Genomic DNA, 14,286 nt, shown 5'->3' on the forward strand with positions numbered 1-14,286 from the left:
TGCCTCACTAAACACCTGGAGTAGGTCTGAGCTCTCCTCATCGGAGAGCAGAGACCACCTCCTCGAGGGGCTCTTCCACCTGAAAGAACTTGTGACGCTTTAGTCTCTCCGTCTTAGAGACTGGCGCACTCCGTACAGGCAGGGGAATTGACCAGACCGTCCCTGTCATGCTGAGGTCCCAGGCACACGAAACAAAATTTGTGGCGGTCTCCTTCGGCCTCCAGATGATGGCACCTGCACTTAGCTCTTAAAAGAGCTTTATGCAGCAGAGTTGGCATGGAAAAGCTCATTTTCAGATAGTTAATCTTCATTCAAAATTCAGAACAACCCGTGCTGAATTTTTTGGGAGGATGAGTGACAGCTGTCACCCCCTGTGTGAGTGACAGGTGCGGATACAGTAAACCAATAGGAGCAGAGTTCCCCTATGGGGCGGAGCTCCACAAAATAGAACAGAAGTGCTAAACAATTTCTATAGTAGATTTTTCCGGTGTGGACAATAAACACTTGACTTAAAAATAGATAAAACGTAAACCAGTGTAAAGCATTCTTGTTACTCAGATTTTGTTAGAAGAATTAAGTTGGATCTTCTTCTTGCAACAGAAAAAGGCCAAGAACGAGGAGCTCATCCATCTTGCAGAGGAGCGAAGGGAGAAGGAAGAGGAGAAGGAGATTGCTGCTGTGAGGATGCAGTATAATAAAGAGAAACAGGCGCGCATCAACGAGGTGAGAGGACCACAAAACCTTGAATTGCATCTATATTTAATTACATTTAGTCATTTAGCAGACGCTCTTATCCAGAGCGACTTACAGTAAGTACAGGGACATTCCCCCGAAGCAAGTGGGGTGAAGTGCCTTGCCCAAAGACACAACGTCATTTAGCACGGCCGGGAATCGAACAGGCAACCTTCAGATTACTAGCCCGACTCCCTCACCACTCAGCCATCTGACTCCCATTTAATAATCAAGTCCTATCACAAACTAATGAAACATTGTACTGTATTTGTCATTCTGTATTCTGTACCAAAGGCTTTAAAGGCTACTTTCTACAAGAACATTCAGAGCTGTTGTCTCTTCCACCCCCCCCCCCACCCCCCTCCCAAAATCACAGTGGGCTGCAGCGTATGATCCTCGCTGCTGCAAGCTGCCTACCCTCAAGGGCCCTGAGGTGAGCGAGAAGATCCTCCCACCCTGGACACTGTTCCAGCTATTCCCCTCCGGCAGAAGGCTGCGGTCCATCAGGACCAAAACGCCACACCAAAAGAACAGTTTCATCCCGTCTATCCACTACTTAATGTTTTGTAACATTTACATATATATTTAATATCTTACATATTTGTTAGCTTTTAAACTCGGGGGTGGAGCCATTCTCTCTCCCGCAGAAGGCGCGATTGGTCGTCTCGTCTACCCACCCTCCTCACCTCTTTGTTCATCCAGTCGCTCCTCGTTTGAGGCGCCAAATACATTATGGCTGAATGAATGCAAAGTCCACTATACAATCGTCAATCGTGTAGTGAGAACAATTTCATATATCCACATACATTTTTACCAGATATATATTTAAATTGGATTTGCATCCTTAATATTCCAAGCAACTATTTGCAGGTTGCTAATAGCAGAAGAACCATTTATATGCAGCTCTACAGTTCCACGAAGCACTTTCATCAATGAAAGTCTCATGCAACGTTTATTTCTCAAATTAGCTAGCTGTATCATTAATGTTCTTCATCTGTCATGGTTTTCTTTTCTCGATAGATTATCGAGAAAACGGGAAGTGGGAAGTGCCATTGCAAATAGTCCATTTGCTTTTTTGTATTTTATTTATCATCGTTTTGTGGCGGACGCGTAACAAGTAGAGCTTCTACCTCTGGTACTTGCTGGTTACTTTGTTTTCATATTGGCCGTCCCGGGGATTTAGCTCATGTCTGAGACCAAGAGCATTTAAGGTGCAACAGAAGTGGCCTGTCATAAAGTTCCAAAGACTCCAAGTTAACTAAGCACGATGAAAGACCATCATGCAACTGTTTGGTAGCCTACACGGGCAAACACCATGGACATGCACATTTCAGGACAAGTGGGTGGCTCTTAAAAGAGCCTTTTTTGTAATACGGACACAGACGCGGTCTAAGGTTTACTTCTTCTTAGGCGCTGGTTTCTTTGCCTTGGCCGCCTTGGGCTTGGCGGCTTTTGGCTTGGCTGTCTTCTTGGGGCTCTTGGCCACTGTTTTCTTGGGTGTTGCGGGCTTCTTCACCTTCTTGGGGCTCTTGGTTGCCTTCTTGGCAGCCGCGGGCTTCTTAGCCTTCTTGGGTGACTTCTTGGCAGCCACGGGCTTCTTCGCAGCGACCTTCTTGGGCGACTTTTTAGCAACTGCGGGTTTCTTGGCGGCTGCTTTTTTGACTTTCGCAGCGGCGACCTTCTTCACGGGCTTCTTTGCCTTGGTCTCCGTCTCCTTGTTGATCTTAAAGGAGCCAGAAGCGCCCGTTCCTTTGGTCTGGACCAAGGTTCCTTTGGTGACGAGGCTTTTCACTGCGATCTTGACACGGGAGTTGTTCTTCTCTACGTCGTAGCCGCCGGCCGCCAAGGCTTTCTTGACCGCTGCCAGGGACACACCGCTTCTCTCCTTGGAAGCGGACACGGCCTTGACGATCAGCTCGCCGACGCTGGGTCCAGCTTTCTTGGGCTTGGCTGCCGCCTTCTTCTTGGGTGCCTTGGCCGGAGCGGGAGCTGGAGCGACTTCTGCCATGTCTAAAACGCTGGTGTGACGTGTGAAATTTGAATGTGCGAGGCTGCTCTCTGCTGTTGAGTGGCGCTTCAGCGATCAGAGGGCTAGGTTTAAATACGACATGAGAACTGTGTAGACTCAACCCCCGGCCCGGCTTCTCTCTGTTTGCACTTGTGTTTTCTCCCGGAGAACAACGGGCTAAAAATCACTGTTGGAATTGTTCTGCGTTCTAAAAGTAAATTGGGCCACGAGCAGCCTTTTTAACGTTCAAAATAAGACGTTATGTGGACCGGAGGCCCTCTGTGTTTTGTTGTGGCCGGCTCAAATCATCGCCGTTCGCCTCGCTGAGGGAGCTGTGCGCACCTTGTTGTCTGTGCCATTTTCCCCCAATAGTGTCTAAAATTGCTGGCGGTAACAACGAGCAAACCTTTTCCAGTGAAAAAAATAAGCTGCCGAGAAACGTAACTGCTTAGAATACACAGCTGGGGTACCAGGGACTTTAAAAGAGGTCTCTTTTGGGGAATACAAAACACAGTGTGTGGCTGTGGACCGGGGAAATCTTTGTGTCTCTATCGCTCTCCTTCCCCTATAGTTTTTAATCTACAAGGACACAGGTCTTACTGTACAACTGACAGTAGCCTACAGCGTGACTGTATTATGTGGATAGTGTGTGTCTGGTCTACCTGCACAGTGAGCCGGACTGCTTAGTGAATGTCCATGTTGTTGGTGATGGAGAATGCATAAATCCTGAGGACTTTTTATTTCTCTCATTAGGCTGAATAAGTGTTTGTGTTTCGGAATCTGCTGCACATTCTATCATCAGAGTTAAAAGTCCATACAGCAACTATGCTGCAGATGACGAGCGATGAAGAGTTGACCTTTGACCTTTTAAGGAGAACAGCTAGAACCAACCAGGATATCAAATTCAGAAGTCTTTATTCGATTGATGCTCCAATCTAAGTTGACATCCTTTCGAGTTTCGAGTTTGATACTCTTGATGTATGATAACTTGGTTACATTCAACTCATCATAAACTTCATTGTACTTGTTTTTAGATATTTTCGCCTCTCTCCACTAACTCTGAAGTCGCGCGCCCAATGACATTGCAGCCACTGCCAGGAGATGAACAACAGTGTTGCCAACGGCACATGATTACTATTAAAAAACAACTTTGTTTAGTATGCACTCATTCATATGTAGACCTACATGAGTGTAAAGAATAATCGGTGATATGCAAATATATCGATCATTCATATCTAATTCCCCCAAGGAATCTAGACGTTAGTATATTGCAGTGTGGTATAGTATTTGTGTTCATCATACATTGTTATCGATATGTTTTGCTGTGCTTCAGCTATTGAGAACACTTTTCACTGTGGTATTTGTCTCGTTTTTTCACCGCACCTGGTAGCTGAGATGTGGTTAGTAAATGCAGCCTGTTCCTTGACTAGCTACGGCAATACTGTAAAACGATACACTTGGGGTTCTGCAGAAGCCTACTATTCACAAGTTCCATTTGTATGTGGCTTTGGGTAAAAAGGTCTGCTAAATGGACTGACACACGTGGAATCATTAACCTACAATTAACCGGAAAATTATCCATGGTGAACTCAACAATCAGAGCCTATTCAGGGCTGATCCACCATAATATAGGAAAAACTGATTTAGGCAATTACATGGTGTTTAAAGGTAGTGAAGGGTAAGAATACTGTTTTGTCTCATCAGAAGAGTAGACTAACTTGTCCCGTTTCACAACGATATTTATTCTTCATGCTAAAACGATCCATACATTCAACAAGTGCAATGGATTTTTCTCAATTGTAAGACACAAGTGGGTGGCTCTTAAAAGAGCCTTTGTGGTGAATTTTAAGGGACGCCCGTTTACTTGGAGCTGGTGTACTTGGTTACTGCCTTGGTGCCCTCGGACACGGCGTGCTTGGCCAGCTCACCAGGGAGCAGAAGGCGGACAGCGGTCTGGATCTCCCTGGAGGTGATGGTTGATCGCTTGTTGTAGTGAGCCAGGCGAGACGACTCTCCGGCAATACGCTCGAAAATATCGTTGACGAATGAATTCATGATTCCCATGGCCTTGGAGGAGATGCCGGTGTCGGGGTGGACCTGCTTCAGTACCTTGTACACGTAGATGGCGTAGCTCTCCTTCCTGGACTTTCTGCGCTTCTTGCCGCCCTTCACAGCGGTCTTGGAAACGGCTTTCTTGGAGCCCTTCTTGGGCGCGGTCTTTGCTGGCTCAGGCATTGTCAATATCGCTGCTTTTCAGAAACGAATGATGAGTAGAGGGGTAGGTTACCGGGTATATGTAGCGGGAGACATGCAAATTTTGAGGCACGCCTCCTGCTAGTCGCTGCACACAGCTGAGAAGTGACTTTTGCAAGCTGTTCTGAAATCTACTGCGTATGCATGGGATGTACCGACCCCCTTACCCTTCAGTAATCATAAACTGACAGGCATGATTACTTAAAGGAAATATTCGAAACATTTTTACACTTCAATGTACCTTTTACACCTCAAAGAATCAAGCTCGGAAGTTAAGCCGAACTCCCTGGGCAGTTTACTGCCTAGTTTAACCAGAAACACGTGGTTAATGACGTCAGAAGAATCGTTTTGTTGCAGTACCACGCGAAACCCCCATGCATCCAGGGCTGAGTCAATAGATGTGGTCGACTTCATGCAGCACCGGCGGTGCCGACAGCTTTGAAGTTGAGAATGCCATTGGCTGCTTCAAGTCAGCCGGGCTGCAGGCGACGCCGGCGCTGCAGGAAGTCGAACGCACCAACGTTTTAATAAAACATTCTAAAGTCACGCAAAGTACAGACCGATACATTTCGGTCAAACGCTCTCTCGCCCTGTTCGGCTAATATAACTCATTTATAGATGCCATAGCCCAAGTAGCCTATAAACAGTTGAAGCTTGAATAATGAACCCCTTTACAATACCATTGGTTCAAATGATTCGGATACGCCATGACCACCGAAATAGAATTTGAACGAAACTTTCAGTAATTGTCAGTATAACCGATGCTTTATTAGCGATGATTTTCTAGCCTAGACTGGCATTGAAAGAGTTCAAATGCGCCTAAAACTGGGGGACGAAACTAAACCCATCAACTCAGTATTGTTCATTGCGTTTCACAAGGCTCCACTCAATTTAGTCAGCCAACACCCGGAATATGGAAATAAAGTCTCTGATGCGTAACATGTGGGTGGCCCTTAAAAGAGCCTTTGTGTTGAACCTCAATTTGTCTACTTCATGTTGATTTAACCGCCAAAGCCGTACAGAGTACGTCCTTGGCGTTTCAGAGCGTAGACCACGTCCATGGCGGTCACGGTCTTCCTTTTGGCGTGCTCGGTGTAGGTCACGGCATCACGGATGACGTTCTCCAAGAACACCTTCAGAACACCGCGTGTCTCTTCGTAGATCAAGCCTGAAATACGTTTAACGCCACCGCGGCGAGCCAGGCGGCGAATGGCGGGCTTGGTGATGCCCTGGATGTTATCACGGAGAACCTTGCGATGACGCTTGGCGCCTCCTTTTCCGAGTCCTTTACCTCCTTTGCCTCTTCCTGACATTTTGATACCGCTACGCAGCTAACAGTATTGAGAATGGTTCCACTTGCACTGCGCCGGGATATTTATATTGAGTAAGCGGACGTGAAGGAGGCCAGTTCTGTACTTTGAGGGCGTTGCAATGGGAGGGAACTTAAGTCAGAGAAGGGAAATAATAGGCTATAGTCCACATTTATATTTTACGTTTTATTCTTTTATCAGAGATATGTAGACGTCCTTGTTCATATTATTATATATTTGACATCTGATAAGCACCTGGCTGAGACACTTCAGACTAGATAGCTAAAACAGGCTCATAATCGTCATTTGATCGATTTCTGGCGATGGAGGAACTCGATTTTTATGTATCGCTTTAAAACTTTTCTACAACTCTTCACTGTTGATGATAGTCACTCTCCCGTCCTCCCTCTGCTCCAGCTCCTCTCTCTCCTCCTCTCTCTCAGGCTTGATGTCACTGGTGAGCAGGTGCAGCAAGTCCCCCCCTCCCTCCCCCCTCCTCTGAGAGCCCAGTCCTCCTGAAATGTCACATGATGATCCTGAATCTAATGATGACGTTATACTTCAAATTATTTGTGTGTTGTCAATGAATGTGTGTGGCCAGTACTGGTCCTAGCACATTTGGCACCCTAGGCAAGATTTATCACGAGCACCCCCCCCGGGAGCGCAAATCGGGGTCTGACATGAATAAGTAATGTTGCATTGATTCATGTGGGCCCAAATACATGTAAACACTATCACTATAATAACATAAACTATAAGACAAATATATTATAATATAGGAATATTGAGTCCCAGTACAGATGGCTTCTTCACATCATGTCACCTTCATCACATAACATTGAACACCAGCAGAGTTCAGTACATACCCTTCCTCATTAGAAGGTCCTCCTCCATCACTGAACATGATAGGTTGATTCATAGACTTGTCACTCTTCATGGACACACAGCTGGGTACAGGTGAGGCTGGTCTCTGCTGGATTGGGCTTCAACACAACAGAGACAGACCTTCAGTCTCTCATTTATTCTGACTAATGATGATGTCATAATATCACTGCTGAGCTCTGAGATGGAGAACAGTCATGAACAGGTATGGATTCTCATCTTACCTCTTAGTTTTGGTGTCCATGTCATGTTCCCCAGAGAGACTAGTTTTAGAGGCAGGGACCCCCTCCTATCTCTTCCCAGAGAGACTCAGTTTAGAGGCAGGGACCCCCTCCTCCCTCTCAAAGTCAGAACTTCTCTCCTCAGGGTCAGATTAGAAGGATTTTGAAGCCAGACCTGTAGACCTGTAAACAAACAACAGAATCCAACCCTATTAGACTGTTACCTCAAGAGAGGAAGGAAAACTAACTTTATACCCTCATTAAGAACACAGCACTATGATGTAAACATCTCAGTTAAAATGTATTCAGTACCTCAGTCATTTACCTCATACTGACATAAGACAACAGAAGACAACAGAGAAGACAACAAGCTCCACTCCATCGTACTGCACCATCAGCTGTACTGAGCACTACCTCACTTGCTCTTAGAAAACCTTGATGGATCAGTAACGTATGACGTGTGTCTGTGTGGATGTATGATTATCTATGTTTAGAGTTTATAGGATTACAACAATGTCATTGAAATTACTAGCCTGACGTTGTCATACTTATAATTCTAGTCAGAATATTAGTCTGATACCGCTCCGTTGGGCAGTGAGTATGGGGCGTGAAAAAAAGCCTCTTTGCTCAATTGGATATACCTACAACCAATTAGAGCAACGTAGTATGGTGTTTGTTGAAAACAAATTCAACCCAAGCGCTCTTTGGTGACGTGGTTGATTACGTTACTGTTGATCATCTGTCCATCATCGTATAAAGCCCACCAATGTGATTGGTCCGAACAGCTCTTGTTCGGACATAGTTTTTCCCCAACCGAACGACCCCAGACCCAACTAAGGGGTCTGGGGCTAAGTTCGGCTGGAACCCAGGCTATGAAATTACAGTATTTAGAAAAACGTTATAAATGACCAACAACAGCATGGCTCGTTAATCAGTTTACAGATCTATCTAATCCTCTTCAAGTTCCTTAGTAGAATCAGAGCAAACAAACAATGAAACTGGTTATATGAATCCGTAGGGAATTGAGCATCATCTTTGATCCTCATTGATTGTAAAAGCAATGCCTTATTGATAAACTACACCTGCAGCCTACATCACCTGCCCTGCCAGAACCCTCCTCTCTCTGCCCTGCCTCTGATCACCTGCCCTGCCAGAACCCTCCTCTCTCTGCCCTGTCTCTGATCACCTTCCCTGCCAGAACCCTCCTCTCTCTGCCCTGCCTCTGATCACCTGTCCTGCCAGAACCCTCCTCTCTCTGCCCTGTCTCTGATCACCTGCACTGCCAGAACCCTCCTCTCTCTGCCCTGTCTCTGATCAGGGTCTTCTTGCTCAGGATACTCTTGCACAGGGCAAATGAAACATTCAAATGTAACATTCACCAATGCACAGAGGAACACTAGAGGGTATTGAATGAAAGTTTATTTCATGATAGGTTGTCATAGGCTAGCCATCTCTTTGACCCACAATCAAAAGCTGTTAGCACTAGCTCCTCAGCCTATTGAGGACCAAAGCACTCTAAATATGATATACAAATATAATATTCTTTAAACCCTTAATGACACATACAGTGTTGTTGTCAAATATCCTAGTCTGTCTCCTTCCCTGGACACTGATAACTGATAAAACAGTACATCCTCTTCCTGTTGATCAGCACAGGTGGGAGGACCTTAACCACTGACTGACATTGTTGCCAACACACAATAGCCTATGGTAACATTTACAGACACAAAAGACTTGTTTAAGAGACATGAAATCATGTTATATTGTAGTCTAGGAGCTATCCTGATAAACAAACACATGTCCAGTATTTGAAAGGATAAGACATCAGACCAGGGTAGGGCTGCTAATTTACTTAATCATAACCTATTCTGGACTGACAGTAAATCCTTCACTCTCCAACATATGAAGAAACAGAATACTGACCTTTATAAAACTCTGGGTTCACCATCAGCCTCCTCTCTGTGCTCCATCAGGCTCTGTGTGTGTCTGACAGTAATGCTGACAGTCTGATCACCTGTAGTGCTGCTTGTACTCATCTGATCATTAGAGACTAATCATTAGAGATTAAAGACTGCTCTTACTGCTGTTGTTATTGTTACTGTTCATGGAACATACAGTACATATTTGAATGTGTCACACCCACATACATACACACACACTTCCTTGTTGGACCAGTTGATCCTGTTTGGAGTCTCATTACTGGAACTTATGTAAGGGTGCATGCATGCCCAATGTGAAGGGATATAGGGGGATTAGAGGGGAGCGGAGAGGAGGAAGAGATGGGATGAGAGGAGGAGAAATGGGGGAAGGTGGGAGGGGTGAGAGGGGGAGGTACAAATACCAGGCACTGAGATAAACAATTACAATTTAAAGAGATAGAAATAAGGTGAGAGGAAGGGAGAGAGAAATAGAAAGAGGTTGAGAGGAAAGGAGAAAGATAGAGAAGGGGTTAGAGTGGTGGAAATCTGAAGACACTGTGTACTTGAATAGTCAGGATGCTGGATTAATACAAATTATATATTCTGTACACTACATTACCTAACAGAGCGCTCTGTTGCCCCACATCATTTCTGCAAAGTCTGTGGATGTTCCTTGACAATAAACATAAAAACCAAGTCAAATTACTCTCAAAGCCACATCAATTCTTTCACAAGAGGAAAGAAGAGAGATAGAGAAGGGGTGAGGAAGGGAGAGAGATAGAGAGGTGGTAACAGGAAGAAAGAAATTGTGCTCCATTGTTGTCCTGTGTGTGGTTGTTGTGTGGTAGAGGGGTGAACACAGACACACACAAACAGGAGACCCAGACAAGTGGTTCACAATGCAGCCATGTCCTAGTGCTGCCCCCTAGTGGTGCTACAGGACACTTTGTTTCGGTCCTCAATGTGTTTATTCTGGTATTAGTCACCTCTTCAGGGGCCCTAGTATTAGACCAGCTGGACACAACTGAAGGCTCACCACCAGCCTGTTGGTCATGTGATTAGAGAGCTGGGGAGCTGCTATAGAGCAGTCAGAGACACACCTGGTATGAATACAGCCTTGGAGAGGAGGGCAGGAAGTGATCAGTTCCCCCATAACCACCCAGGGTGGAGGGAGGACCTACATACCAGACGTAGGTCAACCAGGTGTTCCACCCTGGAGAAATGGAGAAGCACAGTATTTAGCTGTGGCTGGGAGGGATCAGCCAGGGGCTCAGTATTTAGCTGTAGATGATGTAGGCTACACCTCGTACCTCATCAACAAGGTAGAGCAGGTAAATGATGTAGGCTTCACCTTGTACCTCATCAACAAGGTAGAGCAGTAGCAGGTCACAAACAAAGAGGTGTTACCCAGATTAAAATATCTGTTTAACAAGATCTTTAAACACAACAAATTGCAGAGTTCCACTTCTACTGCGAAACCTGTCAAATATACAAGCAAGAAGACATAAAAGACAAAAAAATTGCAGTGTGAAATCTGTAGCGCTCCCATTGAAATCAGTTCCTTGAACAGTGCAAGCTTTTTTTTATCAACATACCAGTTGCACCTCAAATTCAGGCACTGCTTTAGAATTCTCTGATTCAAAACAGCATGAGCTACAGACACCAAAGGCCACAGAATGAACATGTCACCTCGGACATATATGATGGTGAAAGATATCAAAACGTTTCAAAACCTAGTGGAATTCTGTCAGATCCAAACAATTTGTCTTTTCATTTCAATTCTGACGGCTCCCCTGTGTACATGTCTTCCAGATGTTCAATATGGTCGATACAGCTGCATTTAAACAAGCTCCCTCCCAGAAGGAGATCTCAGAAGGGAGCGCTTGCGGGTCTTTGATTTGGTGCTCAAGAGACACTCGTGTCCATTTTTTCTCACTATGTGTTGATCAGGCCAAACACTGGCATCCAAAGGTGTGTCTTGGAGAAAAACGGGAACATGTGTGAACAGCAAAATTGTTGGACTATGTGGTTGTGTAGATGTAAAAGCTAGACCAGCCATGCAAAACACCACACAGTTGAAATGGTACTTTGGTTGTGGTTCTGTTTACATCCTGGTACTCTAGTAGAGAAACAGGTGGCTGCTACAGAACATCCTGACAGAGAGGCAAATGACATGCTGGCAGATGCATAGCAAGTAGTAGAGAAACAGGTGAAGTACACTGTGCTGCTACAGAACATCCTGACAGAGAGGCAAATAACATGCTGGCAGATGCATAGCAAGCAGTAGAGAAACAGGTGAAGTACACTGTGCTGCTACAGAACATCCTGACAGAGAGGTAAAGAACATGCTGGCAGATGCATAGCAAGCAGTAGCACCAAACACAAGTGGAAGAGGAGTGAAGGACCATCAGCACTCATAAACATGCTTTATTCTGGTATAGTGTGGGCTTTGATCCAGACTAGATGAATGCTGTCTTACCTGGTGTCATTAGAGAGTCTGATATAGTGTGGGCTTTGATCCAGACTAGATGAATGCTGTCTTACTTGGTGTCATTAGACAGCTTGCAGAGCTTCTTTTGAACAGTAGTGATCCACCCTACTACACGAGGGTGCTGAAACAACAGGATCAAGGATATAAAGCCACCACACCTAATAACACGACTACCCATACCCCTTGCAGAGTTCAAGTCCTGGAAAGCCTCAGAGTGGCGAGCACGGCTCCTGTTCTACAGCCCTGAATGGTGAACTTCAACCAAGCTATGTGAAGCCCAGGCCTTCTGGTGTCAGCAGTGTTTCTACTTCTGAAAGAGAAGGTCACCTTCCAAGACATCAACAAAGCAGATAACATGCTGGTCCAGTTTGGGACACGGTTTCAGTTGCTGTCTGGGGAAGCAACCATGACATGTCATGTGCACCTGCTAACTCACCTTGCAAAGTCAGAACGACTGTGGGGGCCACTCTGGGCACCCTCAGCATTTGCTCACACTGGTTCATGGAACAACATATGTAGCTCTGCAGATTGTAAACACATTCCTGTTGCACAGAGCAATACCACTCTTTACCACAAGGTGTGCAGTTAGTGAGCAAGTTGAGAGGAGAGGGGCAAGAGAGTAGGGAGGGAGGGTGGGGGGAGAGAGTAGGGAGGGAGGGTGGGTGGGTGGGGGGGAGAGAGGAGGTGGGGGGAGAGAGTAGGGAGGGTGGGGGGAGAGAGAGAGTAGGGAGGGAGGGTGGGGGGAGAGAGTAGGGAAGGAGAGTAGGGAGGGAAGGTTGGGGGGAGAGAGTAGCAAGGGAGGGTGGGGGGAAAGAGTAGGGAAGGAGAGTAGGAAAGGAGGGTGAGGGGGGCAGGTCAAGGGAGAGAGGGGATCACACTATACACACACACAGACAGTGTATATTCAAGTGGGTAATACTGTCATATTACTGGTCTTAAATGTAATGTTTCCATTGTGTGTGTGTTTGTGTGTGTGTGTACATGTGTGTGTGTGTTTACATGTGTGCGTGTGTGTGTGTGTGTGTGTGTACATGTTTGTCTATAGGGCCACTGGATCACCAACAAACACACAGCATGTCTTCTATCATCCTGTATAAAACATCTTTACTTCTCCTTATTTATTCAGTAAGACACTATTTAGTTTATCACATTCAGTGGAACTGAGATCAAAGACAGGATTGTTGCTTGTCAACAATTAAAACAAAACAAACATTCTACACACCCCAATATTTACAAACACTCTGGGATATCAATTCCAACTGTGTACAGTTCAATCTTCAATGACATCTATGTGAGCACAGTGTGTGAGAGTGTGTGTGGGATATTCTACATGACACAGGGACACTGAGGAGTCATCATAAACATAGAAACCAGGATAGAGGGGCTCAGTGAATGTGCTGTGGAATGTGTGCAGGTGGGCCAGTGTGTCAGAGGAGACTGTTTAGAAGGACAGAGTGCCGGCCGGCCAGTCCAGATACACTCCTACTCTGTGGCAGCTGCTGTGGCAGTGCCAGGCATTGTAACTGTTATCATCAGTACAGTCTCTAGGACTTGTTATTGTGTCCAAGCAGACAGTCACCACCTCAGGGGCGTTTCTACACGGGGGCCTACAGGGGCCCAGGAGCAGGGAGGAAGAGATGAGAGAAAAGGAGAGGAGGGAGGACAAGAGGAGAGGGCATGAAAGGAGATGAGGAACTGGGAGATTAGAGAGGTGGAAGGGAGAGGGAAGGAGGGGAAAAGAGGGGAGGAGGACAAGATGAGAGGGTAGGGCAGTGGAGAGGGAAGGGAGCGAGGGGTGAGGGGGAGAGGAAACACACACACCAGCTACTTGGAGGAAGAGAAGACAAAAGAACAGAGCAGGAGTAAAGGAGGAGAGGAGAAGAGAGGAGGGGAGAGGAGGAAAGGAGAGGAGAGGAGGACAGAGAAGGAGAGGAGGTTAATACAGGAGGAGAGGGGAGCGGGGGGAGAAAGGAGTGGAGGAGGAAGGAGTAAGTAAGTAAGTAAGACTTTATTTATAGAGCACATTTCATACAAGCATTGTAGCTCAAGGTGCTTTACATAAAATCAATAAAAACAATAATACAAGTGATAGGGAGGGGAGGACAGGTGGAGAGTGGAGTGGTGAGGGAGAGGAGAGGGTGGGATCTATGAGAGGCTGTCTAACTAATGAAACACTTGCTCATACACACACTCATCACTTGTGCTACCCCATGAAACACTCATACACATCCAGTCATCAGTCCAAATCCTTTTACTCTCTCTTCCAAATGAATGAATTGCTCATTAAATGTGTTAATTCAGGATGTATTGGCATGACATCAGTAAAATAGTACTAAAGCACAAGTGATGAGTGTATGTGTATGAGCAAGTGTTTCAGTAGTTTGGCACTAGACGGACTCTCATAGAGAGGAGAGGGAGAGATCTGCCCCCCTATCTCTCCATCTTTATATCCTCCTCATGTTCCCTCCAC

General features: G+C 45.8%; 3 protein-coding genes and 1 long non-coding RNA gene across 4 annotated transcripts; all 4 read right to left on the reverse strand.

Moving 5' to 3' along the window:
* Positions 1–2,042: 2,042 nt before the first annotated feature.
* Positions 2,043–2,747, reverse strand: LOC134022007 (histone H1-like). The gene has a single exon (XM_062463169.1). It carries the CDS (start codon positions 2,738–2,740, stop codon positions 2,129–2,131), a length of 612 nt encoding a protein of 203 aa, XP_062319153.1. The 5' UTR covers positions 2,741–2,747; the 3' UTR covers positions 2,043–2,128.
* A 1,771-nt stretch (positions 2,748–4,518) lies between these two features.
* On the reverse strand, positions 4,519–5,010 carry LOC134022020 (histone H2B-like). Its single transcript, XM_062463182.1, has one exon. The coding sequence runs from the start codon at positions 4,973–4,975 to the stop codon at positions 4,601–4,603; it is 375 nt and encodes a 124-aa protein (XP_062319166.1). The 5' UTR covers positions 4,976–5,010; the 3' UTR covers positions 4,519–4,600.
* Positions 5,011–5,772: 762 nt separating this feature from the next.
* On the reverse strand, positions 5,773–6,325 carry LOC134022024 (histone H4). Its single transcript, XM_062463187.1, has one exon. The coding sequence runs from the start codon at positions 6,304–6,306 to the stop codon at positions 5,995–5,997; it is 312 nt and encodes a 103-aa protein (XP_062319171.1). The 5' UTR covers positions 6,307–6,325; the 3' UTR covers positions 5,773–5,994.
* An 848-nt stretch (positions 6,326–7,173) lies between these two features.
* LOC134022026 (uncharacterized) lies at positions 7,174–9,433 on the reverse strand. Its single transcript, XR_009930606.1, has 3 exons — positions 9,330–9,433; positions 7,410–7,589; positions 7,174–7,286 (listed from the first exon to the last, which is right to left on the reverse strand). It is a non-coding gene; the product is annotated as an uncharacterized LOC134022026 (long non-coding RNA).
* Between the last annotated feature and the right edge of the window lie 4,853 nt (positions 9,434–14,286).

The sequence above is a fragment of the Osmerus eperlanus genome, chromosome 6 (assembly GCF_963692335.1).
Source record: "Osmerus eperlanus chromosome 6, fOsmEpe2.1, whole genome shotgun sequence".
NCBI lineage: Eukaryota > Metazoa > Chordata > Actinopteri > Osmeriformes > Osmeridae > Osmerus > Osmerus eperlanus.

What these genes read in the sequence shown, in the direction of transcription:
- LOC134022020 (XM_062463182.1), bottom strand. Translation starts at nt 4,975, where the DNA reads ATGCCTGAGCCAGCAAAGACCGCGCCCAAGAAGGGCTCCAAGAAAGCC.
- LOC134022007 (XM_062463169.1), bottom strand. Translation starts at nt 2,740, where the DNA reads ATGGCAGAAGTCGCTCCAGCTCCCGCTCCGGCCAAGGCACCCAAGAAG.
- LOC134022024 (XM_062463187.1), bottom strand. Translation starts at nt 6,306, where the DNA reads ATGTCAGGAAGAGGCAAAGGAGGTAAAGGACTCGGAAAAGGAGGCGCC.